The 26,021-nt window shown below is 49.8% G+C and overlaps 11 protein-coding genes across 11 annotated transcripts; 6 read left to right on the top strand and 5 right to left on the bottom strand.

Moving 5' to 3' along the window:
* Positions 1-18: 18 nt before the first annotated feature.
* AFUA_2G05470 (putative sister chromatid cohesion protein Mis4) lies at positions 19-6,154 on the bottom strand. Its single transcript, XM_744583.3, has 5 exons — positions 5,780-6,154; positions 5,529-5,718; positions 5,337-5,473; positions 3,272-5,279; positions 19-3,218 (listed from the first exon to the last, which is right to left on the bottom strand). Exons 1-5 carry the CDS (start codon positions 5,940-5,942, stop codon positions 398-400), a joined length of 5,319 nt encoding a protein of 1,772 aa, XP_749676.1. The 5' UTR covers positions 5,943-6,154; the 3' UTR covers positions 19-397.
* Positions 6,155-6,381: 227 nt separating this feature from the next.
* AFUA_2G05480 (DNA-directed RNA polymerase I core subunit RPA12) lies at positions 6,382-6,877 on the top strand (the record flags this gene model as incomplete). The annotated part of the gene is made up of 3 exons (XM_744584.1): positions 6,382-6,496; positions 6,556-6,787; positions 6,859-6,877. The coding sequence occupies 3 exons, from the start codon at positions 6,382-6,384 to the stop codon at positions 6,875-6,877; spliced, it is 366 nt and encodes a 121-aa protein (XP_749677.1).
* Positions 6,878-6,982: 105 nt separating this feature from the next.
* Positions 6,983-8,171, bottom strand: AFUA_2G05490 (deoxyhypusine monooxygenase; the record flags this gene model as incomplete). The annotated part of the gene is made up of 1 exon (XM_744585.2): positions 6,983-8,171. Exon 1 carries the CDS (start codon positions 8,069-8,071, stop codon positions 6,983-6,985), a length of 1,089 nt encoding a protein of 362 aa, XP_749678.1. The 5' UTR covers positions 8,072-8,171.
* A 50-nt stretch (positions 8,172-8,221) lies between these two features.
* Positions 8,222-9,906, bottom strand: AFUA_2G05500 (ETC complex I subunit). The gene is made up of 3 exons (XM_744586.2): positions 9,514-9,906; positions 9,354-9,464; positions 8,222-9,300 (listed from the first exon to the last, which is right to left on the bottom strand). The coding sequence occupies exons 1-3, from the start codon at positions 9,903-9,905 to the stop codon at positions 8,991-8,993; spliced, it is 813 nt and encodes a 270-aa protein (XP_749679.1). The 5' UTR covers position 9,906; the 3' UTR covers positions 8,222-8,990.
* A 7-nt stretch (positions 9,907-9,913) lies between these two features.
* On the top strand, positions 9,914-11,031 carry AFUA_2G05510 (F1F0 ATP synthase subunit f). Its single transcript, XM_744587.2, has 6 exons — positions 9,914-9,985; positions 10,065-10,129; positions 10,203-10,217; positions 10,365-10,515; positions 10,576-10,641; positions 10,692-11,031. Exons 2-6 carry the CDS (start codon positions 10,082-10,084, stop codon positions 10,715-10,717), a joined length of 306 nt encoding a protein of 101 aa, XP_749680.1. The 5' UTR covers positions 9,914-9,985; positions 10,065-10,081; the 3' UTR covers positions 10,718-11,031.
* Positions 11,032-11,158: 127 nt separating this feature from the next.
* On the top strand, positions 11,159-16,332 carry AFUA_2G05520 (uncharacterized protein). Its single transcript, XM_744588.2, has 4 exons — positions 11,159-11,822; positions 11,878-12,127; positions 12,180-12,350; positions 12,412-16,332. Exons 1-4 carry the CDS (start codon positions 11,532-11,534, stop codon positions 15,750-15,752), a joined length of 4,053 nt encoding a protein of 1,350 aa, XP_749681.1. The 5' UTR covers positions 11,159-11,531; the 3' UTR covers positions 15,753-16,332.
* A 110-nt stretch (positions 16,333-16,442) lies between these two features.
* Positions 16,443-18,810, bottom strand: AFUA_2G05530 (NuA4 histone acetyltransferase complex catalytic subunit ESA1). Its single transcript, XM_744589.2, has 6 exons — positions 18,522-18,810; positions 18,398-18,425; positions 18,231-18,295; positions 18,140-18,174; positions 16,919-18,081; positions 16,443-16,848 (listed from the first exon to the last, which is right to left on the bottom strand). Exons 1-6 carry the CDS (start codon positions 18,602-18,604, stop codon positions 16,690-16,692), a joined length of 1,533 nt encoding a protein of 510 aa, XP_749682.2. The 5' UTR covers positions 18,605-18,810; the 3' UTR covers positions 16,443-16,689.
* A 20-nt stretch (positions 18,811-18,830) lies between these two features.
* Positions 18,831-21,690, bottom strand: cef1 (putative cell division control protein (Cdc5)). Its single transcript, XM_744590.2, has 4 exons — positions 21,535-21,690; positions 21,444-21,477; positions 21,024-21,367; positions 18,831-20,970 (listed from the first exon to the last, which is right to left on the bottom strand). The coding sequence occupies exons 1-4, from the start codon at positions 21,558-21,560 to the stop codon at positions 18,996-18,998; spliced, it is 2,379 nt and encodes a 792-aa protein (XP_749683.1). The 5' UTR covers positions 21,561-21,690; the 3' UTR covers positions 18,831-18,995.
* A 126-nt stretch (positions 21,691-21,816) lies between these two features.
* AFUA_2G05550 (ribosome biogenesis protein NOP53) lies at positions 21,817-23,481 on the top strand. The gene is made up of 3 exons (XM_744591.2): positions 21,817-22,008; positions 22,084-23,019; positions 23,075-23,481. The coding sequence occupies exons 1-3, from the start codon at positions 21,875-21,877 to the stop codon at positions 23,295-23,297; spliced, it is 1,293 nt and encodes a 430-aa protein (XP_749684.1). The 5' UTR covers positions 21,817-21,874; the 3' UTR covers positions 23,298-23,481.
* Positions 23,482-23,587: 106 nt separating this feature from the next.
* Positions 23,588-24,724, top strand: rex4 (putative 3'-5' exonuclease). Its single transcript, XM_744592.2, has 2 exons — positions 23,588-24,010; positions 24,064-24,724. Exons 1-2 carry the CDS (start codon positions 23,682-23,684, stop codon positions 24,665-24,667), a joined length of 933 nt encoding a protein of 310 aa, XP_749685.1. The 5' UTR covers positions 23,588-23,681; the 3' UTR covers positions 24,668-24,724.
* A 402-nt stretch (positions 24,725-25,126) lies between these two features.
* AFUA_2G05570 (ribonuclease H2 subunit C) lies at positions 25,127-25,947 on the top strand (the record flags this gene model as incomplete). The annotated part of the gene is made up of 3 exons (XM_744593.1): positions 25,127-25,283; positions 25,485-25,699; positions 25,810-25,947. The coding sequence occupies 3 exons, from the start codon at positions 25,127-25,129 to the stop codon at positions 25,945-25,947; spliced, it is 510 nt and encodes a 169-aa protein (XP_749686.1).
* Between the last annotated feature and the right edge of the window lie 74 nt (positions 25,948-26,021).

The raw sequence follows: 26,021 nt of genomic DNA on the forward strand, positions 1-26,021 counted from the left end.
GCAACGACTTGGCATTGACAGAGCTGTTAAAGAACCTTGGATAGATTGTTTGCGGTATATTGCGGTTAATTGATAAAGGATGTTTAACGAAATTGTCGTTGAGCCTGGCCCTATCAAATGGATACAGAAAACATTGGCCTTACCGTGCAGGCAGCCAAAAATGGATAGAGAACACAAGGAGCCAGCCATAAGTAAGTATTGGTCATCAAGCAAAACTCCTCTCCGCCGTCATTTTAATATAACAGAATGGCTAGATCAATAAATATCTTTGAGATAAAAAAGCAGTTGAAAGTCCACCGAACGCCGTTTGCCGTCCCGTATGCGACGTCTATGTGATTACACAGCAAAAAGCAATGCAAGCGTTGACCGTGCCTGGGCCAACCGACTACTGGAGATCTTAGTCCCAAATCATGTCATCCTCTGGTTCAGTGCTGGCTCTTTTCTTGCCAGAGCCGCTCTTTCTTCCACGGGGTCGCTTCGCGGGATTTTGAGATGAAACAGAATTCTTCCGTTTGCCAGGTCGCTGCCCACCGAGGGAACCTGGACCAGGCCCGGTGTCGTCTAGGTCAGCGACAGCGTCGAAGCTGTTGCCTTCAGCATCCTCATCCTGGCCGACCTTGAATTCATCGTCAATCGCAAGCAAGGTGGCAAATTCTCGACATTTGCTGATCATTTGATCTTCGCTATTCAGTGCTTCCATGTTCCGAGATATGGCGTCCCAAAATTTGTCGCCGGTCACACCTTGCACTTTGGTGGCGGACTTGTTCAGCTCCTTGGCCGCAGCTTTGCCGTCCTTCTCTCGTACATGGGCATGTATCCCGTACAGACGGCGAAGGTATGTTCGAGCCTCCCAAAGCATTGAGAGGGATGCGGCTGCTGTCGCTAGTTGCCGTAACACGGACGGATTGACCTGGGGTAGAGGCTCTGCATTGCCTGGCCCTTGTGGCACAGGTTCGGATGACAGTTCTCCCAGTGGTGCCTCCATCCTAGGCGGAAAAATCTCTATTTCGATTGAATGGGCTACGACTGTTCCTGTCGCGGAGACAATGCGCTCCATGCACTCAACTGCTGAGACCAGCTCAGCAAGCTGGCCATAATCGAAGAATGCCAGGTTTTGAGCCACAAATCGCGTAAGTAGAAGATGCTCTGGCGGATCCCCAGTGCTGTCGAGCTTCTTCAATTCGAAGTCTACCTTCGAACACAGGTTGGACAGAAATTTTTTCTGATACCGACTGTTACTGGTTTTGATAATATCAAAAAGCGGTGCCAATTTTGCGACGTAAGGTCGGGCCAAAGCGCCGCTGGGATCACCGACCACATCGCGTTGGTAATAGAAAGCCTCCTGAACGGCTCTCATATATTCTCTTTCAAACATTGATTCATACTGTTGATGCAACATTTTGTGTGTGTCAAACGCAACCTTGGCAATGGCTGGCACAGTGGATGTCTCCAGTGAAACCAACACGCCTGCGCATTCTTTGGGATGAACCAGTCCTTGACGGTTAATGCTAGCAATTAATTCAATGGCAGTGAGAGCGTACGCGTCCTGCCGAGATTGCGCGACTCGAAGCATGCTCTGTAGGAAGTGTTGAGCTATCAGAGCGGCAGCCCCGTCGTTGTCACTTGCTTTTAATGAGCCACCCAGTCTGGTTGAGTTCTCCTGGTCCGCTTTTTCAGCAGACGGCACGACTGACTTCTCTGCTTTGCCCTCGTGCATGGCAAAAAACTCCGCAAAGGATTTCAGTACGATATTCTGAAGGCTTGCATTGTCTTCTTTGAAGACCATGGAAAGAATCTTTCTCGGTTCATCCCGGCTGAACTGAGCTGGCCAGGACTGGCATATCGAGCCCACGCTCTCTAACGCCATAACCCTGAGTTCCAGAGGCTGTTTCGGGAGAGTAAAAGGGACAATGGAGTCGATCATTAACCCAGCCACCGATCCGCCTTTCCAAGACGGAAAAGCGTTCTTGAAGTGAGGCTCATACTTCTCTAGATCGCAATGCCGCCCGACGCAGCCGGCAATTCGAATATAGCTCTTGGCTCTGGCCACAATAGCAGAATTAGCATTATCTGCAAGATCGACATTTCGATAATGTTGAATCGGTTTCAAAACCGATATGGTCAGTTTCACGAGTCTGTCAGTGTTGCGCAAAACGCCATTGATTGTCCACAAACAGGCCATAACTTCGTTGAGCTCTGAGCGAGCAAGTTTGGCTACACTTTTGAAAAGATCGTTTTGCACTTCTTTCAGAAGACTATTGTGAGCGGACGAAAGGTATGGCAAGACACAGCGATAAATTACCACCACGGATCTGAAAATGAACAAATCCTCCGCAGTGGCGAGATTGCCGATGTAAGGATGAAGGGTCTCTAGTTGATCAGGGCTGAATAGCTTCGCATTTGCCTTGGCAAATACTGTGATCGTTTGAAGGAGAGCCTGCTGGAACTCCTTCTCCGAGCTCTCATCCTCAACTAACTTTTCGAACATCGTTGCAACCATCGCTTTGCAAACTTTGAAGTTCAATGAGGCCGTCTTGGAATTGTCCGATAGAATCTTCTTCAAACAAAACCCTAATGTTTCGAGAGCAGTCTCGCTGCGCTGCACCAAGCTTGCGATCAACGTCACCCGCTCTCCCAGACCAACTCTGAGCTTCGAGCCATCTTGTGATGAATCGATAAGCTCATGAAACGGGGTAAGCCAAACCTCCTCAAAAGTCTGTCGCGCCAAAGTGGCTACGCTTTCTTCTGTATCTGTTGTCCGTTGGAGAAAGCTATCGACTATAGCCAGCTTCAATTCGGTGCGAGATGTCTTGAGATAAATATCTTTAAGCAGTCCAATGCAGCGCTTCCTCACACCAGCTGTAGGGTCGGCTGCGCAGGTCAGGATGCTCCTGCACCCATCCTCTTCCAACTTTGGTTTCAGAGCAATGCATTTCGCGATCAATGAAAGCGCCGAGTCGCGAACCATCGGCGAGGCATCCGTTGCGCATCGAAGGATAACGCGCATGACTGATGCGTCTCTGTCTAGAAGACTTGGGTCTTTTTCCAGCATATAGATCACGCTTTTTAGACTCCGACTGCGAACCTTTGCCTGATCACTAGCAATCGAATTGAGGAGGACTTTGAGGATCGTATCAAAAGCCTTGCAAAAACTCGAGTTTAAAACGGTCAAAACGTAAGCGAACCGCCCATGAGCGGTTGATATCCTATCGAAGTGTCTAGAATAGCAGCGTTAGCATTTGCGGCAAAGGGGCGTTGTTGAAGCCCGTACCTATGAGTTTCCAACCACAGCGGCTCGGAGAACAACTTCGTTAAGAGTACCACAAGGCCTTCGGTAGCTTCGCCATCAGGTACAACGTCCCTGTCTTCGGAATTATAATAGACGGAACAGACGGTCTTTGCCCATTGCGCCAAGTAATAACCCCGAGCACTGGAGAGCTGCCAGTTGTCCGATGACTGTGCCTGTAGAAAGTACTCGAGAGCTATCCGATACGGACCTTCTGGCACAACTAGGTCTTGAGGATGTAAAGCATGGTTGGAGTAGTCCTCGAACAACTGTCTCAAATAGACACTGAGTTCACTATCGGACTCTTCCATCGAGGGAAGCAAGTGCTGAGCGGTCACAACTAGATCCGATATGGCGGATCCCATCCAGCCCAGAAGCTCCAGAGCCATGCTTTTCGCAGTGGCAGGGCTCTTATCAAGATCTGCAATACCAATCATATGAGACGCCATGATGCGAAGAAGTAGTTCAGCCGCCGGCCAATCTGTTGAACCCAGGACACCAATCAGATCCTCGGTGAAGATATCAAGAATGTTGCGAAAAGGTTGGTCGCCAGTCTTGGTAGATGTCATTGCACGTTGAACTATGAACTTGACGATATATTGCGCACTGCGGACCGCATTATCGTAGAGACGGTTGACTTTCGTTGCGAGACGCTCCAGAGATGCATCAGTCTGATCCTCATCGTCATCTTCGTCCAAGTCTTCCTCATTTTCTTGAGACTCTTCGTCATCGTCGGCTGCCGAGAGAGTACGCTTCGATTTTCGTGTTTTGGACGATGGAGTGTCAAGGGCAGTGGTCTGTACAAGCTGCATGACCAAAGCGGTCAGAAGCTGGATACTCTTACCATCGGCCAGCTTGAATTGCCTGGCACTTTGCCGCGTGGACGGAAGCTTTTCCAGAGACACAAGAATCTCGTCGAGAATGAACGGACGCTGAGCGGGATACCTGGAGAAAATCTTTGCCAGGACATCCATTGCTCCGCGGCGAACTGATTCATACTTCTGGAAACCGACGGCAGATTCCTTTTCAGAATGCGCGTTCTCCACGAAAATTAGTTTTGCAGCGAAAAACTCAGTCGCGGTGATTGTCCCTTCAGAGACATCAATGCGCGACAGAAAGTCGGCAAAGAGGCCAAGAATCTTTTTACTTTGCTGGATAACACCCCCTATAATACGCTTCTGTGAAGAGAAGAACTCAAAATACCTGGCTTCTTTGCCTCCAGGGCGGGCCTCAACTGCTGGAATGACGCAGTGATCGAAAATCTGATTGAATACATTCGGAATGGCCTCGATCAGATCCTCCGGACAGAGATCCCTTTCCGTCCGAGAGCCAGACATTGTCTGCAACAGTGTACCCACTGCGAGTAGAGCATTCAGCATATCATCGACTTTTTGCAGCCACTCTTGGGTTTCAGAATCATTTGACGGGTCGTCCAGTCTGAGATCGGGTGATTGTGCTGCAATGATTGGCCTCTCAGAAAGTTTCCGTAATCTACTCAAATACTCCGATGGGATGTCCTGAAGCCGGTTGAAACCAACAACCTTTTTCATAGCCTTCTGAAGACGGCTATGGGCTTCAGATGAGAGTATAGGCCCGTTTGTGTCAAGGAAGTGAGCAACCGAGAAAAGGGAATCTTGTCGTCCGGTCGATCCACCAGCAGTTGTTTCTGATTCAACTTGATCCTCCGCCTGGAATACCTCGTGAAACAGATCCTGTAGTTTTACAAGAGCAGCATCTGCCTCCTCTTTTTGATCCTTCAGCCGAACCATAGTAAGGTCCTCCACATCGTTATTGAGCTTTCTCTTCTTCGACGTGCCATGTTCGTCCAGAGTATGTATAGGCTTGACTGGGATAATGACAGACAGCTGGCTTGCTGGGTAAGCCGACTGATTGTAAGACGCCGGGGTAGCATTATTCGCTCGATGCGCTTGCTCGTTCCACGCCGGGGATTTCCTCATTGGCTTTTCGATCTTGACTTCCGTCGAGGTAGGATCTGTGACGGATTAGCTTAAGAGCGCGTTATCCTTGAATGCAATAGTTTGAGACTTACATCGAAATGCTATGTCTGTAGCATCTAGCATCATTTTTGCAAACGGGCCAAGCTCATTCCGACCAGAAGCGTGCTCGGAGGGTGGGCTCGGCAGGGAACTCTTGGCCTGAGCGGATCCAGAGGGAAGTTTGAACTTGCTTAGAATTATTAGTTGCTACGTGCGTACCGTGGGTATAGATCAATATTGCTTACAATTCTGTCAACTGGTCTCCGTCAAGCAATTGCTGGAGATATTCGCGAGATGTCTCCAACCGACTTGACTCATCATGCCCGGATTGTATCTCAGCATTTAGTTCATTCAAGACCGTTCGACCCGATTGAAGGATGTGATTGATTGAGGTGGTGGTGGGAGGTCGGCCAACATCAGGGCGCAGTATACAGTCTAAAAGGTATCGTGAATGAGTTTGACTTCACCATTGAAGTGAGAAGTTCATGATGCGTACCTAAGCCAAACACTGGCGCGCTAGACATAGGCGAGTATTGCAAAGCTTCATCAACAGACAATGGCCTAGTCCGGCGTTGCGAAGGTCCTCCAGAGCTATGACCCTGCGCCTGAGGACGGCCATTGATGACGACCTGGACAGCCGGGCTCCAGTTTTGGTCCATGGCGGCAATTTGACTCTAACGTATAGGTGACTTGGTAAGGAGAGGTGTGAAAAAGAAACAGGAAAGACATGTCCTGCTCAGAGACATGACTATCAGCGAAGAAAGTCAACTCTCACTCCAGTCATCCTTCCCTGAGAAGCTCTTGATACGCCGACGCAATACTGAAGCAACCAACAATAATAATTACTGCCAGGTACACTCTCTTGTTGCTGACCGCCCGGCAGTAGTCGTTGGTTACGGGGGGCTACAAAAGCAGGTGGTCCGTGCTGCACATCTTCGGGCGGCAGCATCTCAGCGGGAAAAAAAGTTCGGAGTTTTCTATCCTGATTTGTCAAGCATTCAATAGCATCTGTTCTGTCTTCTGCTTTACTTCTCCTCATAATTTCAGGTTGATGGTCAATATCGAACGTTTGTCGATACTGAAAACTTATCTTGCACTATGTCTGCCATTGGATCTTTGATTTTCTGCACAGATTGTGGAAATCTCCTGCCAGAGTCGACTGGTGATCCGACTAAGATCCTTGTCTGCGATGTTTGCGGCGCTCGGAACAAAGGTTTGTTGACCTCATTTGTGAGAATTTGTGGTGAGCGCTTGCGCTAACTTGGCCCTCAGATACTGTCCCCAACACGATCATCTCTGAGTCAAAACCGAATGCCTTCCCGTCGACATTAAGAGCCAAGAGATCTGCAGTTCAGACCTTGACAGCTGAAGATAAGCGAACTGAAGCACTGACACAACATACATGTGCCAGATGTGGGAGGAAGGAGATGTACTTCACGACGGTGCAATTGCGCAGTGCAGATGAAGGAAGTACAGTGTTCTACACCTGTGTTTGCGGTTACAAGTACGCAATCTCCGCTGTTGGCTCTAAAAATCGCATCTGCGGGCTGAGTACTGATACTTGTGTGACTGCAGGGAAACCACAAATAATTAGGAGATCGAGAAAGCATTCATTCAAAATTCTGATTTCACATCTATGGGAGTAACGAATCAAGCGCAATACCGATATTGTAAAGCTATACCTTCGACACCGGATCATTCATGCAGCAGCAACGCCAGCATCAGGCACCAAAGCATACTCAACTTCGCCATTCTTTTCATACTCCGCCATATCGAGAGCCACAATGACACTGTCTCTTACCACCTGCTCCGGGTCGTTCAAGAATTTCCTTAGCGTCTCCTCGACACCCTCATAGTCGCCCAAGCTTCCCAAAGCCTCAGCCGCTTCGTGTCGCACCATACCGGCCTCGCTTTGATTGCTAAGCGCTTCGGTGAGGCTTGGAATTGACGCTGGGTGGCAGAGTTGACCAAAGACGAACGCAATCTCATGGCGAAAAAGTGCAGACGGATCTTTGAGGCCCTTGGCCAGCGCCTCAACAGCGCGAGTCGCTGTGGGAAGATCGGGAGGAGAAGCGAGGTCGCGCAAGGCGAACATCGCACGGTATCTCAGAAACAATGGTAGACTTGTGTCGAGTAGAGTCTGCTCTATTTCGGGAATGGAAGGTTCACTGGCCGTCATTGGGAGTGGTGGAGCGGGGTCGATCGAGGTAAAGTCACTGTGATTTGGTACACATGATGCAATAAGCATTTGCAAAAGAGAAATAGAAAGATGGTGAATCAATACAGATGCCTCATACCTTGTCTTTAATTTCTCAGCTTTTCTTGCTTCTGAGTTTTCCCACAGAATCCGGTCCACTGCAATATCGCAGGTCTCTCTAATAACTTCGGGCTCATTCTGATTGTCTCTAAGAGCCTTCAAGATCTCCAAGCTGTCCTCGTAACCCAAAGCACCCAAAGCCTCTGCGGCTTCATGACGGCACATTGTATCTTGCTCCGTGTCCTTCGCGACTTGTTGTAGGAACGGCAAAGACGCCGGATTCCGAGTCTGGCCCAAGCAGTATGCAAGTTCATGTTTCAGCAAGGCTGATGGTGAAGTAAAGGCAGCAGCAATAGCCTGAATTGCGGGGAGCGTCTTCTCAGTAGGCGGCTGCAGGCACGCAAGGTGCTTCAAGGAGAACAGGGCACGGAATCGGCGACCGAGCGGCTCCGATTCAGATGTGAGGACTTTGCGAAGGGTGAGGATGGTGGGATCCATGACCTCTGTGGTATCGGTTGCAGAAGGGGACATGGTGGTATTCTGAAGTAATTGGGGAAGATGACAGTTGGAAATTGAGACTAATGGAATTCTAAGAGATTAGAGCATCAAACGTACTCAGAGAGCATAAGCATCTAAATTTTCTGATCTTATCACAACACGATAATAATTTTTAGGTGGGGTGGCGGGGGCGGCTGCAGCGACTAGGCCCAACTCACTATCTTTAACAGAGCCGGCCATCTATTCTTCGAACCCGATGCATTTATAGTCGTGTGATTGCAGCTCAAAGACTTCGTCGTTGATCAATTGTCAGAGACGAAGCAAATATGATACATCCGATCCTAGATGTATGTTTGTTCAATTCAGTTGGGGCGTGGGACCATCTGTCTTATAGGCATACCTCTCTACGGAGCACATGTTTACCGATATTGGCTTACAGCGGTTCCATGTTGGAATATTTGAGCAATTAGCCACGCTTTCTTGTAGATTTCCTATCAGAATATGTAGCCATATGGATCTTCGTAGTCATTGTGATATCAAGGATACCATGATCATACAATACACGTAGTTCTCAACATGGACTTGGCAGGCCTCATCCGGACCATAATACAAGCCAGACTTTAGTGAAGCTGCTTGAAGGCTGTTCGGAACCTCCTCAGTGAAAGGGCTGTTGCTGAAGGAGTTGGAGTTGTCAGTTCCTCACGCGTGTCCTCCGTAGAAGGCTTTCAGATTTTGTAAACTGCAGGTTGAAATTCAGAATATAAAAGAAACGCGAGGAGCAAGGTTCGCAAAGTTGTTGGCAGAGCGGCATATCCGTAAATACAGTGTCTTCTAGCAGTACGGTGTCGTGCAAGACATCTGAAAACGCACTGAAATCCATTTAACCTATGGAATCAACCTTTCAAAGACCAGAAGCTTGTAGTTATATACATGGTACACTCGAATAACACAATCACTTGGTCCTGATGTGCTTAAGCTTCTTTGGTTCGTGAATGAAGTTGTTTGCATATGCCTTAGGGACGAAGCGACGCTCGTTGGGTTCCTGAACGAAGTATTCGTATCCCTGCTTCTGCGCGAACAAGATGGCATCTTCCTTAGTCTTGAAGTTCAGGTGAGTACCCTGCATAAAATCGCCGGAAGACTGCCAACCCATCAGAGGGTTCTCCCAACGGTGGCCTCTCTGCAGAATGTCCCAGTCCATTCTCCAGTGATGGCTGTGCCAGGTACCGGACTGCGTTGCAGGCTTCGAAGGCTTGTAAATCCTAGTTGCATGGTCAGAAAGCGGCGGGTGATTGAGGAAAATCTGAATATGTACCTAACAGTTCGAGCTTGAAGGTCTGTAGGGGCTCCTGAAAGAACAGCGGCAGCCACAGTGTCGCCAGGCTCGCTACCGTCCATGACACGCTTGGGCACAGGGGAGTATTGTCTGGATGGCCGTCAGCGGAGTTCTTGGGTATCAGCTAGGCTTCCCTTACGAGGTAGCATGGTCAATTGTGGCATCATAATCGGGCTGGTGACGAGCCATTGCTTCAGATGGCGTCTCCTTGCGAATTAAGGAGCTGCCTGAAACGGGTGTGGAAGGTGCGTCTGCTGGACTGGTCTTGATCCCGGGGTCACCAGAACGGTTTTGTGTGGAGACGAAACGCGCATTGATAGGCACAGCAATTCTGCTCACCCGAAGGCAGGCAGAGCCACCTGCTCTGACGAGAGACATTGTCGCAGATTTGTCTAAGTTGGGTTCAGACGAGCGGGCGACAGCGGCATAGTAATATCCTGAGTGAGGTATGCGGCGAGGTTCTTGGTGGTTGCGGCAGACCCAAATGCGGTTTAGCGCCATTTGAGGCTCCCGACGTGAGGAACCGCTCATCCGACAACCCGCGATCTCAGAGGCACATCCTCACTACATAGTCGTTTATCGATTGTACGGTTCACTCGCCTGTATTCAAGGTTAGTAGAAGTGCTACATGGTGTTCATATTCCCATATTCTCATCATTATTCAGAAGTCTTACCGGAATATTAACGCAGTCTCAAAATTAGACAAGATGAGCTACATCGCCCGCCGAGGTCTCTCGACCTTGATTCCCCCCAAGGTAAGGAATGATAGCAAAAACCCAGAGATTGCGTTTGTTCGACTCCAGTGAAGACATGCTGATTGCTTTCTAGATCGCTTCTCCTAATGTGAGTCACCTTATGGCGTCCCCTCGATGCTCTTCACATCCTTCAATAACCTCCTTCTCGAGTAAAGGCTTTTCAGCATGACCTTGAGCATTGGTCGCAAACAAACACCGACTCTCCTTATCGTGCAATGACTGACGTTTTACAAAGGCCATCGGTGCCGCTAAGGATGCCGCTCGCATGGAGCGCGTTGTGAACTTCTACGCCAGACTCCCTCGTGGTTCCGCTCCTGAGGTTAAGCCCACTGGCCTCATTGGACGCTACCAGGCTCGTTACTTCGGCAAGAACCCTTCTGCTGCTCGTGAGTAGTTCCGGACGACTTGAGTTTGCACACAGCAATTACTGAACATAATCGCTCCAGCTCTTGCCCACGCCATTGGTGGTATCCTTCTCATCGGCTACAGCATGGAGTACTACTTCCATCTTCGTACGTTTTCATTTCGACATGAATATTCGTCGCGTTACTAACAGTTGCAGGCCATCACAAGAACCACCCTCACTAAATGCCTCACTTATGTGTGGCTTGCGGAGGATCTGTGTACATACCAGCGAACCTAGATCGAAGCAATGTAGAAGAGGCATACCTCCAACCCAGTTTCTCTGGCCTTGATGCCGGCTTCTTATCTTTCAATTCCCGGTTAATATGTACACAGCGACTGTCGCTGTGCATTGGTCGGTTGCGTAGTATATGAGGTGTAGATGCAGGATTTGGAGTGTCGCCGATCCCAACACCACCCTTTGTATCTCCAATGATTTTCATGTGGAATTTGGAGGACCGAAGGACCAAATATCCAAGATCATTTTCAATCTTAGAAATCTTAGCGACAGTGAATAATCCGTTTGCCTGTGACACATCTCATTCTTCTGGCTCCAGCCACAAGATTTTGACTCTTTACTTCATTTTCGGCCCACGCTAACCCAAAACAGCCACCTCACCTCCAACATGAGCCGTAACCCATGACTGCAGCCATCACCCGGTCATCAAACCTGAGAAAGACAACTCTTATTGCGACCTCCCATTTGGGATTTCTTGGGCAGTGGCGTTTAGTATTATATCGCACCTATTTCGCCTGCCCGTTCCTTTCGGGCTATATTTCCAGCCCTTGGATTTGTGCACTCCCCACCGCGCACTTAGTCTCGTCGTTTGGAGCTTTTCCCCCCAAGCTCAAACAATTCAGCAATCAGTCTAAACGTGACGATTCTTGATACCTGGTAATAGGTATTTCTCCTAACATTCTTTCTGTGCCTTCTTATGAGTTATATGGCTTCTGCGGCGACTATCCCAGCATTCACAGTTACAAGACCAGTGTCTAACAGATGTCGCAACCTGCGGATCTCACAGACTCGGGAATTGTTATGGCAGAGCAGAGCAGCCACGATGTGGTAAATCAGACCCTGTCGGGCGGCGAGCCTTCGCCTTCCGACGTTCCTGCGAGCACCAAAGACAAGATCTCTGCTGGAGGGGACGTGGGGGAGACTCAACATACCACCGCAATAACACAGACCACGACTGAAACGAACGATCCACAAAGCCAACCAGAGCCCAGTGCCTCCGACTCATCACTCGCGAAGAATGATTCAGAAAACGATCCTGAACGGCCATCGACAGTGAGTCTCTACACGAACAAATGTGAAAGTGAATGAGCTACTGAACGTGTTATAGGAAAAGGGTATCTCAAAGCAGGGGCCCGGGCCAGTTGCCACGCGAGCACTCGAAATGAATGGGGTGGCCTCGATGTCGGATGCTGGAGAAGACACGGCTTCCCAGGGTGGCTCGGAGTCAGATGCCAGTCGAACAGACGGTAAGCGTGTGGGCTCGAAGAAGCCGACAACTTTCAAACCCGTTTCTTTCGCCAAATTTTCCGTGCCCAAAGCCCCGGGTGCGCTTGCCACGGCTAAGACATCTGATAAAGGTACAGACAGCCTCAATTCCGTTTGAGTAATTTATCTACTAACTTGACGTAGCCCCTTCGTCTTTGACCACACCGTTGGGCGGTCCATCGCAAAGCTCTCGCCCGCGCTTGGTGGCCAAGACGACCAGCAGCCTCCGTGACTCGCTCTCAAAGTCGGGAACAGGTACAGGCAAGGCTGGTGCGAGTGGACCTGATCCAAATCAGGTCTGGAACAAGAATAGACGTAAGGCACTGCGTGTCCTTCCTTGTGAGAACATCCCCTCTCTAACATCCAAGTTTTACAGCCGTGCAACCTACGCCACCAAAGCACTTGACAGATGAGGAGCTCAAGCAGCAATACGGAATTCATATGACCTCTCGCATCCAAGAAGACGGTGGTGGGACCGAAGCGAAATGGGCCGATATCGATGACGACGAAGATGACTGGGCTCCTGAGACGATCGAATGGACTGATGGCACCAAGACGAGCCTTACTACTCATACGGAGGCAGTACATGCTCCGGGCCAAGACACCAAGACGGCGAACGAAGCAAAGGCCGATTCTCCTGCACCAGAGCAAGCCCCTGCCACTAAAGAGGTGACCAAAATCGTCACGAAGCCCACAACGACTATCGGACCCAATCCTACCGTTCTCAGGCTTGGCGCGAATGCGGAAAGGCAGGCGAAGAGTGCAACCATCTTGTCGAGAGGACCAAACGACAAGACGTCGTTGTCGTCCACAAGTCCAGCTCCTCCATCTAAATCACCTTGGGCCCCACTGCCGCCTGTTGAAAAGGTATCCCCAGTGATGCCGCCTGTTCAAGCTCAACCTCCCGGCCGGGCTCCTGTCAGAGAGCACCAAGTTAGCGAACCACCTACCGGAAATGTCCATCCAAAGGAGATTGCGGCCGATGACTTCAATCGATCGTGGAAGGACACGCACTCTGGAACAACTCGTGAATTGTACAACTCTAGATCGGGTCGTTATGAGCCTGTACCAGAGAGGAAAGCACCGTGGCGAGCTGAGCAGCAAGGCTTCCGCCCTTCTTCTCTTTTACAGCGGCCGACACCAGGTGAGCAGGCAGGACCTGCGGAGCCTTCTCCAGCATTCCAAACTCATCGGTCAAGTGGCCAAGATGCCGGGCATTGGACGCGTCGGCGAGCTTCATCCAACGTCAGCGGAGGAAGTGGGAGCTTTGGACGTCGGATGTCGATCGGCCGCCCTGATGGGCCGCAGAGAACGTTTGAAGCAAGAAGAGGCTCGCAGGTCAATGGAATTATGGACCCGTCCCTTCAGAACAAAGAGTCGGTGCATCCAAAGGACGCATCTATGCATGAGGCTTCCTCGGCCCGCCATCCACCAGGTCCAACATGGCCTCCACGTGCAGCTGCGGGTCCGCCTGACAGTGTTGCTAACGCATCTCGAGCTGCGTCTCAGTCATCAGTGCATCCGGCTCCAGAAGCTCAGGATGCTACAGCGCAAGCTCCGCAGGAAGATCCCGTCGCGATGCAGGAACGTATCATGAAGGAAAAGCGACTTGAAGCCCGGCAGCGCAGGTTAGAGCAAGAAGAGAAGGAGGAAGCTGCGAAACGTGAAAGAATTCGACAGAAGCTGGAGGCATTGGGTCCACCGCCCGAGAAACCAAAATCAAAAAACAAGGAGTCTCGGGAAGGTGATAAAGCTGAAGCTAAGGCGACCCCGACCGTCGCGCAGGCAGCACAATCCCCTCCTAAACCCCCGGTACCAGAGCCAAGCGGCGAACCGAAGCAATACGGGATGATGAAAGTCCATCATCCTGACACCGTCAAAAAGCTCGTCGCCGCGAATGAAAAAGAAAGAGCTGCCGAACGGTCGGCTCCCACGGTCAATGCTCGACGTCCTGCTTCTCCAGCTCGCGATCCTAAATTGGAGGCTACCACAGGACCTCAGGAGCCTAGCGATTTCCGGCAGTCCCGTCTTCCTGAGAAATTGCCCGAATCAAGAACTGAAGAGCCGAGTTCCCAATGGAAGAGTAATCTTAGCACTTCGAGCTCATATTCCCCTTGGTCTTCGAATACTAAACTTGGAGCCGCCTCTTCATCTATTGCCAATCCCTGGAAGCCTCTCAGTAACGATAAGACCCTGGGTAATGGCATATTTGATCAAGCCCTCGGGGGGTTCCCCTCGAGAGACATCTCCCTTCGTGGCCCTCTCGGCCTTGATCAACCCCCAATCTCTTCTGGCCCACAACCGTTTTCTGCCCCGTCTCGACCCCAGCCAGAGCCTACGTCAATCTCTCCTTTGCCTCCTACAGATGTTCGACATGCGCAGTACGACTCTATGACCCCGGCTGTCCGACCAGGGCCAATCGGGCCTCCAAGTGTACACCAGTCTCATTGGCAACAGGAACCGCGCGTTACCGGTACTACCGCTTGGAATAATTTCCACGCGGTTGCTGCTAAACGTGAAGCGGAAGAGAATGAGAAGCTCCTAAACGAGATGAACACGATGCGTGATAGCCAGCCTTTGCATGTTGCATTCAATGAAACATGGCGACAGGTCCGCACTGGCGACCAGAGTGGACAGAGGCAGGTTGTCGGTATTCATAGACCAACCGACACTTCAAGTTCAATATCTAACAATCTGCCTGGTTTCGATCATCCTGTCGCGACTCTACCCTTCGCTGATACTCATGCTCGTCCACTGAGCAGTGTGCCCGTTCGCAGTTCTCGATTCTTCCCTCAGGCCACGGAGCAATATAAACGGCCAGCCTTTGAGGAAGATGAGCATTTCCGAAGCCCGTCTCCACCACCACCCGAGGAACTGTCGAGTCATCCGGTATATATGAGTGATTCTACCCGACCTTTGGTCCACCTTCCCGCTCCTAAGCCCATTGTCAAACTTCCCCCCAAGGTAGTTGCACCACCACCACCTCCTACATTTGCTTCCATGGTTGCCGCTCCTCCTCGCCTCTCAGCTCAAGCTCAACCCGTCTCAACTGCAACCTCCTGGCAGGAGAAGATTAACTGTCTTTTCGGCAAGAAAACTGTACATGAGAAGAAAAATGCTTTGGCAGTCACGTCAGCATCGAAAGAACCTCTCGATGTTCAACTTCATATTGCTGCGGTGTCTGTATCTCTCCCCTATCTTGCTGAGGATATGACTCAAGTTGGCGACGGAATAGCCAGCGCTAAGCAAGTCGAAGAGACGGAGGAGATCTTCGAGGATCGTGAAGCGGGTTCCTTACCTGTTGTTCGAGTTCCCAATGCTGCGCCTCCAGCAGCTTGGCATGCCGCTCCAGCACCATCGCAATCCCGGTTCCGGTTCAAGAGTCTCAAGCCGATGCAAATCCACAGCATCGAGCCCTATATTTTGGGCCTCGGTGACAGGGATTCATCTGGCAATTTTCGGGTGTCTATCCGCTTCCCCGGCGCTATCGCAGCGAAAACTGTGACTCTTCCAAAGAAGGCAGAAAGTCAAAACCCTCGACAGCGTGGGCCCTCGACTTTCAAACTACGAAAGAATACAAAAGCTCGGGAAGGCCCTGGAAACTCTATTAACAAGAAGACAACCACCACTCAGCAGAACGGCGGGAGCGCCTCTTCGCCCCGGCATCAACCGCGGAACACAACATGGGCACCGCGCACAAGTAGCGCATCTCACTAAGCTGGTCTAGCTTATTCATGTAGAGGGATGCGCCTCTATTCTTCGAACTACGTCTGTTAGCTCTGCCGTGGCAATTCTCGGGTTTCGGATATCTATTCAGCGGTTTCTTCGGTATCTGGTGAGCAACGCATGTGGGATATCGAACGGGTTTGGTTTGCCTTGAACTTCTAGTACTCTTCTCAATGTCCTTTGCATCGTATACTATCCTCGTCAGTACTCGATTCGAAGTAACAGTCTCATTGTGAGAGACACAACAATCACACATAACCTTCTCTTCCTCATACACCGACATCACTTCAACCTTGATTCTCAATCGATCAGTCGATCTTCGTGCTAGTCAATATGTATCATTGTCCTTGCAGCTGTTCTATCATTTATTTCTTCAAGGTCTTCCCGGTAGTTCAGAAAGGCATCAGACAGCTCTTCGTATCATTCAAGTGTCGGAATCAATGCAAGATGAAACAAACACACAAGGAGTGATGTATTTAAGTTCGGCTATATAGCGTTGTGCTCATTGATTCGGCCAGCAGAATTTGCAGGGCCCCTAAAGGAATCCTAATTCAAATCAGTTCAGTGTATGTCATGTCTCGCCGGACTTACTGAGAGCTAAAGTAGCTCTTTGCGTTGTGTAGGTCTACTCAAAAGCATCAGATCAAGTATATTTACGTCTTTCGATTAACCGAACCAGGATGGCAGCGAGCAGAATCACAATCGTTATACTCTAGATGCTTTGCAAATATCGACAAAATGTGGTAGTCAAACATACGCCCGTCACCTAACACGTTGGAATTGATAATACCCAAATCGCTTGAAGAGGATCATCTTTTCTCCATGGGACCCGAACGCCAGCCCATTGTCACCCAACCGTGGTAGACCCAAACACCGTTGCTGAAAAGACACAGTAGAAAGGGAAGATTTCGTGAAACAAACATAATCATCACCAGTTCCATGTCCGGCTTGAAGCGGTGAACACGGGAGGTTTCCACTGAAGGCGCGCTGGGTCAATCTTGCGAGCTCCCTTCAGTTTCTCTTTTTCAAGACGCTTCTTGTGCTGTTCAACCACGTAGTCGGTGAGAACGATGACCCAGTTTCCTTTCTATGAGGTAGTCAGTTAATTGTTCTAACGGTATATCAGGCTTCAAGTGGGATGGGGTGAGGGCGCATACATAGTAACGCAGCATGTTCAGGACGACCAGGGTCTCATGGACGTCTTTTTCAGTCATCGAAGTCAATAGAGCGAGTTCATTCTCACTGACTGTTTCTCGTCCAGGTTCCATGAGTATTTCGACGAGCGTTTCTCGCCAATATTGACGGTAACCCAGTAGACCAAGGTCACTGAGCGGCTTTTCAGGAGAACCGAGTTTTCCCTCGCGCTTGCTGAGCTCATAGCTGAAGGAGATAAGCAGCCGACCGAACCCACGCCGTTGGTACTGAGGTAGTGTCAAGATACAAGCCAAATTGTAGCCTTCCGCGGAGTCCTTTTCCTTGGAGAAGTAGCCCACAAGATGGCAGCCTGTCTCGTCTCTCGTGCACATACAGTAGAAGAGGAATGGGTCGACATCGTAGTATAGGGTTTTGTGATCAAGGAAGAGTTTGCTCAGCAGACAAAGATTACGGCACCACGTCCTCTGCCGGCGGCCATCAACTTCGAAAAAGGAGATGTAGTCATCGCGGTATATCTCGTTGCCAGGAGGATGGACAAGCGTGCACTTGGTACGGTGGCGTTCAAAGGCACGTTTGTCGTCGAAATAGCTCAGACAGAACTCGTCGATATAGATGATATCAGCGTCTGAGAAGGAAGCGGGATAAGGCGAGAAGTACCAGGGCTCAATGTCGTATTTGCCCATTTGAAGACGATTCAAGTTACGAACACGATGGATTTCCGTTGGGTTCTGTGTCATACTACCGCTCGTTCGCAGTCGTTCGATCTCTTCTTCGCGCGACATGAGTCCCAACGCTCTCTCCTCTTCTTTGATGCTTTTGCCGTCCGTGAAGCTGACGTCAACCATTTCGACATCGTCAGACTCCGCCTTAGGGGTTCCGTCTGTTGAGATGGCCTCTGCTGTGACGATGGGCATACTGAGAGGAGTTCCGTCACGGTTCTCTTTACCACCTGCCTTGGACGGACGTTGTGCCTTGCCAACATTCACATTCTTGCCTGTGAGAAGATCTGGTGTTGCAGAGACATCACGACTATCGGCTCTTGCACGTTTCTGCGCATTTTTGCTTGGTGCTTTGTTACCAACACCGGTCTTCTTCTTCTCTGGTTTCTCCGGCTGAGGCCACTCAACTTCATGAGACAGGTCCAGTCGAGAAGCATCAATCCATTCTAATTGCATACGTTAGATTGTCCGCTCTTCAAAGAACAAGGACAAACAGGTACTTACCATCTAAACGTTTGTTGAAATCGACATAGTGAACACTGTATCTATCATCAGCATGAGGAATCCCAATAGACCAGAACAGCCAAAAACGCACTAGAAGCTAGGACCATCTTTACGCTGCCTGATCGATAGAATTTCTGCTTTTCTCAACTCGCCGTCCTGTAGCAAAGCAAACATCAGCAACAACATTCACTTTCGTTTCGGTGATGTCACGTGCTAAAATATCGAACGACGCTTGGAAGCAATGGAGGAAGAACTGACCTTGTGTACCATTGCCTTAACACCGATCCTATCGCCATTATTAGCCTATGCGACCGCTAAAAGTCATATAGAAGACTCTGGTAATAATTTTTTGCGAGTATCCAACAGCAAGATGTCAACTTACCGGATGGTTGTAAGGGTGGCAAAGCCTTTTTCGACAGGGTCAGGGGTCCCAGTGGCCTCCCCATGAGAATCCCGAACTCCCATGGTGATTCAGACCCAGATCTCAACAGCTAGAAGATGGCTCTTTAACAGAAAATCTGATTTGGACCACGAGCACGATGAACTATCTGATCTTTCATAGGAGTTGATGGAGGTTTTGGTTCTGTGAAGCAGCCCGGGGAGACCGCCTTTGAACCAGCCTTTTCGCTGCCCGCTTTTGGCAGCCTCACAAATTAAGAAAGTGACTACAGTGCACAACTTGTTCATCACTGCGCAGGATTCAGGATTCGTCTGGAATTGAATGTGATACTGAGTATATTTGACGGGAGGCTCCACGAAATACTTCTTACTACTATGACTTTATAAACTGTCGAATAGTAAGAGAATCAGAATAGTGAACTAGTTTACATCCTAGGTATCATCGATCCCTATGCCTTCAGTGCCACCCATTGACAACTGCCTCTGTCCCAGCAACAAGTTCATCCAGCTCCTCCTTTCTAATCCTGTACGTTTCTTGAGCTTCCCGCTCTCTCTTTAGAACGAAGGCGACGTCGTCGCGGAGCTTCTCGAGCCTTCGCGAGATAGCCGATTCTTCAGAAATTTGCAGGGTCTGGAAAGCATTCAACTCATACTTCGAGTTTTCTAGAGCAGAGCTGGCCTCGACAATCTTGGTTCGAAGGGTCTTTGCGCGGTTTTGATAGCCACCGTAGTGCAGTGCTAGCTTCTTCTCAAGCTTGTTTCCTCGCTCTGCGGTAGCTAGCAGAGAGGCCTGCACATTCTCGAAAGCGTCAATCATTCGCTGTTCTTGTCGGTACATATTCTCATCTTCATCGTCATCACCATAGTTGGCGAGTCCGGGGAGGGCGTTGGAATGCGTTGACGACCAACGATCATCAAAACCCTGCAGCCATTCCTGTTGCTGATTAGACGAAGCAACTTCCGCTACAATAGCAGCACGTGCTGCTTCGATGAGTTCATCGTTGAGTCGCTCCAGTTTCCGTGCCTTGCCTTCAACCTTGCCATTAGGAAGGCGGAATTTTTGAGCATCGTTGGCAATCAACAGAGCGGCTTCCTTAGCGATCATGCCATTGATGGGATCGGTAACCTGTGAGGCACGCGCCATCAGAGCATCTATATCGAGGACACTTGGACGTGGCAGTCCCCGCTGATAGACTTGGGTCTGGCGTTTCAACTCAGCTTGCGCAGCTCTCTCCCGTGCCTCCCTCTCTCTCCGATCACGCTCCGCAGCATCTTCTTCAGAAATCTCCGCCGCAACAGTTGGCTCCGCAGACTCTGAGGGAAGTTCCTCGAGTTCCCATTCGGTTTCTTTAGGCTTCGGGAGCGACGCCAACTTGCTACGAATAGCTTGACTGACGGCTTTCTGGTGCAATCTGATATCTCTCGGTGTGGTGCCAATCAACTGTCCGCCTTCCATCTGATTGAGCGCGAACTGATCTCTAGGAGTCCTGAGCGGGGTTGCCCCTGGCCCGATCCCACCATGTAATGGAGTTGCACCCAAACCATTAGCTTGTCGGAAAGGAGTCGCCATTGGATTCGGCGTAACGATCTGTTGTCGCCGAGGGGCGATGCCATCAAAACCAGTAGAAGAACCTCCTTCGTGTAGAGGCGTATTCTCACCACCCAGCAAAGATGATTGCGTTTCAGTCAGCGCTCTAATATTTCTGATCTCATTGGCGATATGATCCTCCTCTGGCGGCGCTCTTGGTGTCCTAATCGGCGTCCCACCGACGATAGAAGTGTAGTTACCGATCAAACCTCGAGTTGTTTCGTCGTCTCCAGACATTTTACTGGCCCTGTCGCCGGCCATGCCCATTTTGATAATGTCCTCCATTTCGCTTTCGCTCACTTGAGGAGCTGGCAGGACGAGCGCTCGTCTCTTACTGCTCTGCTCAGCCTCACGGATCTTCTGCATTTGGCCGGCCCTCGCGGCAGCAGCGAAAGCCGAGCTACCATTCTTGTCATTCTTTCTCTTCTTCCTGTCCGCGTCCTCTTCCTGATCTCCTTTTCGCTTGTTTGCAAGTTGTTGTTTTCGAGGATCAAACATTTCTCGCTGTCTTTCATTCCGAGCTTCCTCCTCCGTGGTATCGTAGAATCCGGGTGCTGCTGGCTTTTCAAATGGGATGTCCGCGTTGTAGTCCATTTCACCCTTCTTGCGAGTGACAACCTTGATATTGATGCCAGCATTTTTGAGTTCACGACGTTTTTGCAGGACAGCTAGTCTCCGGGATTCTTCTAGTTGCCGCTCTCTAGCCTTGCGCTTCGCCTTTTTGCCTTGGGTGTTCGCCAAACGAGCTCGAGCTTCACTCAACATTTCCTTCTCATCCTCGTCGAGATCAATTGTATCGGGACGGGCAGGTTTCGATTCCGGATCGGGATCTAATTCACCGGGTCTTCAAAATTATCAGCAAAACGAACATCTTTTCCAATAGGTGCGACCTCATACCTTAACCGTCTCACATCGTCCGCACTAGGCGCAGCCGCCTCGCCGCCAGAGGGCCCTCCCAGTCCCAGCTCATCGTTTTCCCGGGCCTCAGCTTCATCTAATAGTTTTTGATAACGTTCAAGGCATTGTGTTGCTGTCCTTCCGACAATAGGGGCGATTGTACGCCATTGTGTTGGCATCAACTTCGCCAGATGTAGCAGCTTCTCGTCTTCTTCCCTCGACCATTCGACCTTGCGAATACCAGGGTCCAACCACTCTACCCACCGTGCTTTGCATTGTTTTGGGGTCTTCCTCGCAAGGAGCGAAGAGACTCGCGCCCATTGGTTCAGGCCGTACTTGGATACCTAGAAGGAAGAAGGACGTGTCAGCTCACAAACGCTGTCGGTCGTCCTACAATTGAAATCGAGCGAAATGACATACAGCCGCCCGGAGAACTTCATCCTCAATATTAGTCCTGATCACCCATTAGCCATGCCGAGATCCTCAAAAGCGAAAGTGCACATAGACTTACCAGACTCCTCCTTTAACAACGGGCATGGCGAATATGGTCGCTCAGCGCGAACGATTTCACCAAGATATATGGGTACTGATGTACAAATAGAAGAATCTTCGAGTTTTCTCTGATGCAGTAGATGAAACTGCACTGGCCAGAGTCGATAGGAAATCGGCGCGGGCCAGAAAGCGAGATTCAAGCAGGAAGAACATTAGCGCGGCAGCCGCCCTAGCATCGCCCCCGCGATACCACATTAGGTAAGCCGGTCCGGATTTTTGGGATTTCTTCATATCGTTATCGCAAAGACGAAAAGACACAAATCTACAGATTGACAAATCTGACGGCAAAGGCCTTCATAATGTCGGCCTTGGTTGAAGCTCCAAGTCAATTCAAGCAACCTTCTCGTAAGGGCAAGAAGGCTTGGAGAAAAAATGTTGACGTTACGGAGGTCCAGGAAGGCCTTCGTCTTCTGAAAGACGAAGAAATTAAAGGGTATGTGCCCTCGAATGGACTCTTATCTAGAAAGCCTTTTCCGGACCTATGGACTGATATAATTTGACCTCACAGTGGTGTTCTAGCAGAAAAGCCTTCAGAAGAATTGTTCGTCATCGATAAGAAGGGCTCCGCCGAGATCAGAAATGCATACTTCAAACAGCACAAGCCTCTGAAGGCCGATGAGATCCTAGCCCAGCGTTCTGCAATTCCTGCAGTGGATACTCGCAAACGTTTGAACTCGAAAGTCACAGACGGTGTGATTGAACCGAAATCCAAGAAGCACAAGAGCGACTGGGTCACTCGCAAGGAATGGCTGCGCTTGAAGCAGGTGGCCAAGGAAGCGAATCCGACTCAGACGGCGGAAGAAAGCGAGCTTTACGACCCTTGGGCGGATTCTGAAGACCCAACACCTGTTGAAGACCCTCAATTCGATTACCTCGAGAAGCCCAAGCCCAAAGTTGCACCCCCGACGATTAAGCAACCTCCAATTTCACTTGCCGCGAACGGAAAGCCAATCCCGTCTGTTCGCAAACCAGATGCTGGCATCAGTTACAACCCGTCATTTGAGGATTGGGATCGTCTTCTGCAAGAGAAGGGGCACGAAGCTGTAGAGGCTGAGAAGAAGCGCTTGGAAGAAGAGCGAAAGGAGCAAGAGAGGCAGCGCCTTATTGCCGAGGCACAAAATGATGATGGCGAAGTTAAATCTGACGATGAGAGTGCCTGGGAGGGATTTGAAAGTGAATATGAGAAACCAGAGTGGCTCAACAAGAAGCGCCCGGCGCGGAAGACGAAGGCAGAGAGAAATAGAATCAAGAGGCGCAAGGAGGCCGAGAGGAAAGCTAGATGGGAAGCCAAGATGAAACAGAAGGAAGAGCAGCTTGAGCAAGCCAAGGCTATCGCGGAACAGGTACAGCAGAGACAACTCGAACGCAGCCGGGAGTCTGGGGATGATTCTTCCGAAGAAGGAGATGATGCCGCCCTACGGCGTAAGCCATTGGGCAAAGCCCGGTATGTTTTTCTTGGTCTTGATTTTCGGATCTCACACGTACTAATTTGGCAATAGCGTGCCCGAGAAACCATTGGAGGTTGTACTCCCAGACGAACTTCAAGACTCATTACGTCTACTGAAGCCGGAAGGAAATCTACTGGATGACCGCTTCCGCACGTTAATAGTGCAGGGAAAGCTGGAATCTCGCAAACCGGTGACACAGGCCAAGAAGGCAAAGAGGAAGCTGACGGAGAAGTGGACTTACAAGGACTTCAAGATCCCAGGATTGGATATTTGATAATTTGGTTTTCGTTTTTCTCGCACTTGATAAAAGCTTGTTGGTATAAACTGGCTCTGCAATATAGAAATCATTCACGTTCTCAAGCTCGCAATTGACCTCAATCACTGAATCTACCATTTCTTGTGCCCTCAATGCTAAGGTAGATCTAGTAAGGACTCTATAAACCATAGATCTATGGGGTGCATTATCCTGTGCTGTTCGAGACTCTTCAAATCGTTCCCTGAGTGGGGCCCAAGGTTGTCCAAATTTTTAGCGCATCTCTCTAATTGCCGAATTTTTGGAGAAAGATATGGAAATGCTACAACAATCATACCCTTCTCGGCATTACATTCTCTTCCACTCGGACCATCATGATGCTTTAGTATCGCACATATCTTTGGCATGGACGTCAATAATCTTTCCAGTAATTGGAAGAAACTTCAGGAAACGCTGAAAAAACAAAGCGCTTCCTCATCCTCGAAGAAACGCAAGACATCGGACCGCGAGACTCAAAATGTTACGACCAAGAAACAGAAAATAGAGACAATAGAGCGCAAAAAGTCCTCATTAAAGAAGAAAAGAATGTCCGAGGGGCAAGAGCATGGAGGGGACGAGAGCGCACAGGAACCCATGGTGAAAACTATTTCCCACAAAAGCTCTACAGCTACGATCTCCGAGCAATCGCGGACTGAGTCCAAGCCAACAAAAGTTAACGAGGGCCGTTCACCTACGTTAGTAATTCCTATCCAATATATACAACCTGCGTCATCTGACCCCTCCTCAGTGCAGAAATAGGTAAATATGTCGCTATGGACTGCGAAATGGTGGGAGTCGGTCCCAACCCCGATAACGATTCTGCCCTCGCGCGTGTCAGTATTGTCAACTTCAACGGCGAACAAGTATATGATTCGTACGTCAGGCCCAAAGAGATGATTACAGATTGGCGGACGCATGTGAGCGGCATTTCTCCCAAGCACATGGCGGAGGCTCGTTCCCTTGAACAAGTCCAGAAGGACGTTGCGGAGATTCTTGACGGACGAATACTCGTTGGACATGCTGTGAGCAATGACTTGGATGCTCTGCTTCTGGGTCATCCCAAGCGCGACATCAGGGACACAAGCAAGCATCCTCCTTACCGGAAGATCGCGGGTGGTGGCTCTCCACGCTTGAAAATACTGGCGTCGGAGTTCCTAGGCTTGAATATTCAGGACGGCGCGCACTCTAGTGTCGAAGATGCGAAAGCTACGATGCTCCTGTATAGACGAGATAAAGAGGCCTTCGAGCGGGAGCATTTGAAGAAATGGCCAATTCGCGTCGTCGTCGATAAAAAGGAGAATGGCGAGGACCAGAAGAAGAAAAAGAAGAAGAAGAAGCCTCGTAAGAGGTAGTGAAAACCTCATAGCTGCAGTTGGAGACTTTATATACCCCTAGACTTTTGTCTCTTGTGTACATATCGCATCATTCATTATCTTGAAAGACCAGCTTCGAATAACCAGATAACTCAGAGAACAATATTTCTATTCCTGATTGAACTTCGTATATACAGCCCTCATTATCATTCCATCTGTTATCCAGCATCGTTACCTCTTGCCGCTGTGCCTAATAGTACATTAAGTTTGCAGCAATTTGACCGTTTTTGGGATGGCGCATTTCCATTTTCCTATCCACTTAACACGGGCAACGCGTTGTGTCGCGTTGTTCCGAAGAGCAACCACACCATTGCAGCAAAACACCCCTTAAGGAAGTGCAGGCATTGAACAAGCGCTAGTTTTATTGCTAACACCTATTCGGATTGCTTTGCAATCTGTAAAAATACTCGAAAGGCGTTCCTGTCACCAGCTCTGAAAATGTTCGCCATCCAAGCATCTCAAAAACAATCATCGGCAGCCGATAATGAGAAGTGGATGGAGAATTGCATCCCTAATATTCTTCCCTGCAGAATCCACCATGATGGGTTCGTCGAGTCGCTAGAGCATTACTGGAATCCCGTATCCGATGAGAAAGGTAAGCGTTTTCTTAAACATGCGGAGTCATTCTTCCCTCAATTTTCGTCTGTCTGCTAATATTCAGGTAGATGAACGCCTGCAAACTGCTTACTTCCGGGGACGGAGGCTTCGGGGCCGACGTGTTGCGATTCCAGAAGGCTATCAAGGTACGACTTACATATGCTGACCATGTGTAATACTATGCTAACCTGGCATATAGGAATAGTTGTGCAGCATACTGAGCGGATTCTGCCGCCTAAGAGAAGGGCTACTGGGGATGAGACCGAGAATCAAATGGAGCAAGAAGGGCCAGTAAAGGTCCTAGAACAGCAGGCTACTTTTGACGAATTCGTAGTCTGGGGCCATGAAGAGTTGCCGGCGGCCGACGATGCTTTCGTCAAGGGAGTCGAAGAATGGTTGAAGATGGCTGAAGCGGTATGGAGAGACAACCACTGATCAGACAGGTGGCTAACCTTCAACCTAGTTACATACACAAGTCAGCGACGCAAAGACATGTTCCACTTGAAATCTCAATGCGATTTGAGGTGAACCACTGGTTCGTCACCACTTATCCGGGCCTGGGAGGCAGGCTCAGCCTCAGTGATCTGCTGTTAAGGCCCTGGCCGCTCGCAGGTGCAATGAGCGATACGGGCAACATCGTTCGAGGCAACACCAACCGCTAGTTCGAGTTCTTTTCAACTCGGGTTAGCGGATGGGCGATAGCTCTGAGTACCGAGTCATGCGAAATCTTGCCGTA

This window comes from Aspergillus fumigatus, chromosome 2 (genome assembly GCF_000002655.1).
Source record: "Aspergillus fumigatus Af293 chromosome 2, whole genome shotgun sequence".
Taxonomy (NCBI): domain Eukaryota; kingdom Fungi; phylum Ascomycota; class Eurotiomycetes; order Eurotiales; family Aspergillaceae; genus Aspergillus; species Aspergillus fumigatus.

Excerpts from the sequence above, each read along its gene's own strand:
- AFUA_2G05500 (XM_744586.2), bottom strand. The coding sequence starts at position 9,905 with ATGAGCGGTTCCTCACGTCGGGAGCCTCAAATGGCGCTAAACCGCATT. Across the intron at positions 9,465-9,513 it reads ACAATTGACCATGCTACCTC|ACAATACTCCCCTGTGCCCA; the intron begins GTAAGGGAAGCC and ends ACGGCCATCCAG. Across the intron at positions 9,301-9,353 it reads CTTCAAGCTCGAACTGTTAG|GATTTACAAGCCTTCGAAGC; the intron begins GTACATATTCAG and ends CCATGCAACTAG.
- AFUA_2G05510 (XM_744587.2), top strand. The coding sequence starts at position 10,082 with ATGAGCTACATCGCCCGCCGAGGTCTCTCGACCTTGATTCCCCCCAAG. Across the intron at positions 10,516-10,575 it reads CAAGAACCCTTCTGCTGCTC|CTCTTGCCCACGCCATTGGT; the intron begins GTGAGTAGTTCC and ends TAATCGCTCCAG. Across the intron at positions 10,642-10,691 it reads GGAGTACTACTTCCATCTTC|GCCATCACAAGAACCACCCT; the intron begins GTACGTTTTCAT and ends TAACAGTTGCAG.
- rex4 (XM_744592.2), top strand. The coding sequence starts at position 23,682 with ATGGACGTCAATAATCTTTCCAGTAATTGGAAGAAACTTCAGGAAACG. Across the intron at positions 24,011-24,063 it reads AACGAGGGCCGTTCACCTAC|TGCAGAAATAGGTAAATATG; the intron begins GTTAGTAATTCC and ends ACCCCTCCTCAG.
- cef1 (XM_744590.2), bottom strand. The coding sequence starts at position 21,560 with ATGCCCGTTGTTAAAGGAGGAGTCTG. Across the intron at positions 21,368-21,443 it reads ATGAAGTTCTCCGGGCGGCT|GTATCCAAGTACGGCCTGAA; the intron begins GTATGTCATTTC and ends TCTTCCTTCTAG. Across the intron at positions 20,971-21,023 it reads GACGATGTGAGACGGTTAAG|ACCCGGTGAATTAGATCCCG; the intron begins GTATGAGGTCGC and ends ATAATTTTGAAG.
- AFUA_2G05550 (XM_744591.2), top strand. The coding sequence starts at position 21,875 with ATGTCGGCCTTGGTTGAAGCTCCAAGTCAATTCAAGCAACCTTCTCGT. Across the intron at positions 22,009-22,083 it reads AAAGACGAAGAAATTAAAGG|TGGTGTTCTAGCAGAAAAGC; the intron begins GTATGTGCCCTC and ends TTGACCTCACAG. Across the intron at positions 23,020-23,074 it reads AAGCCATTGGGCAAAGCCCG|CGTGCCCGAGAAACCATTGG; the intron begins GTATGTTTTTCT and ends ATTTGGCAATAG.
- AFUA_2G05470 (XM_744583.3), bottom strand. The coding sequence starts at position 5,942 with ATGGACCAAAACTGGAGCCCGGCTGTCCAGGTCGTCATCAATGGCCGT. Across the intron at positions 5,719-5,779 it reads CGCGCCAGTGTTTGGCTTAG|ACTGTATACTGCGCCCTGAT; the intron begins GTACGCATCATG and ends GATACCTTTTAG. Across the intron at positions 5,280-5,336 it reads TACAGACATAGCATTTCGAT|ATCCTACCTCGACGGAAGTC; the intron begins GTAAGTCTCAAA and ends AATCCGTCACAG.
- AFUA_2G05520 (XM_744588.2), top strand. The coding sequence starts at position 11,532 with ATGTCGCAACCTGCGGATCTCACAGACTCGGGAATTGTTATGGCAGAG. Across the intron at positions 11,823-11,877 it reads ATCCTGAACGGCCATCGACA|GAAAAGGGTATCTCAAAGCA; the intron begins GTGAGTCTCTAC and ends AACGTGTTATAG. Across the intron at positions 12,128-12,179 it reads GGCTAAGACATCTGATAAAG|CCCCTTCGTCTTTGACCACA; the intron begins GTACAGACAGCC and ends AACTTGACGTAG.
- AFUA_2G05530 (XM_744589.2), bottom strand. The coding sequence starts at position 18,604 with ATGGGAGTTCGGGATTCTCATGGGGAGGCCACTGGGACCCCTGACCCT. Across the intron at positions 18,426-18,521 it reads GCCACCCTTACAACCATCCG|GATCGGTGTTAAGGCAATGG; the intron begins GTAAGTTGACAT and ends TAATGGCGATAG. Across the intron at positions 16,849-16,918 it reads TGAACATGCTGCGTTACTAT|AAAGGAAACTGGGTCATCGT; the intron begins GTATGCGCCCTC and ends ACTACCTCATAG.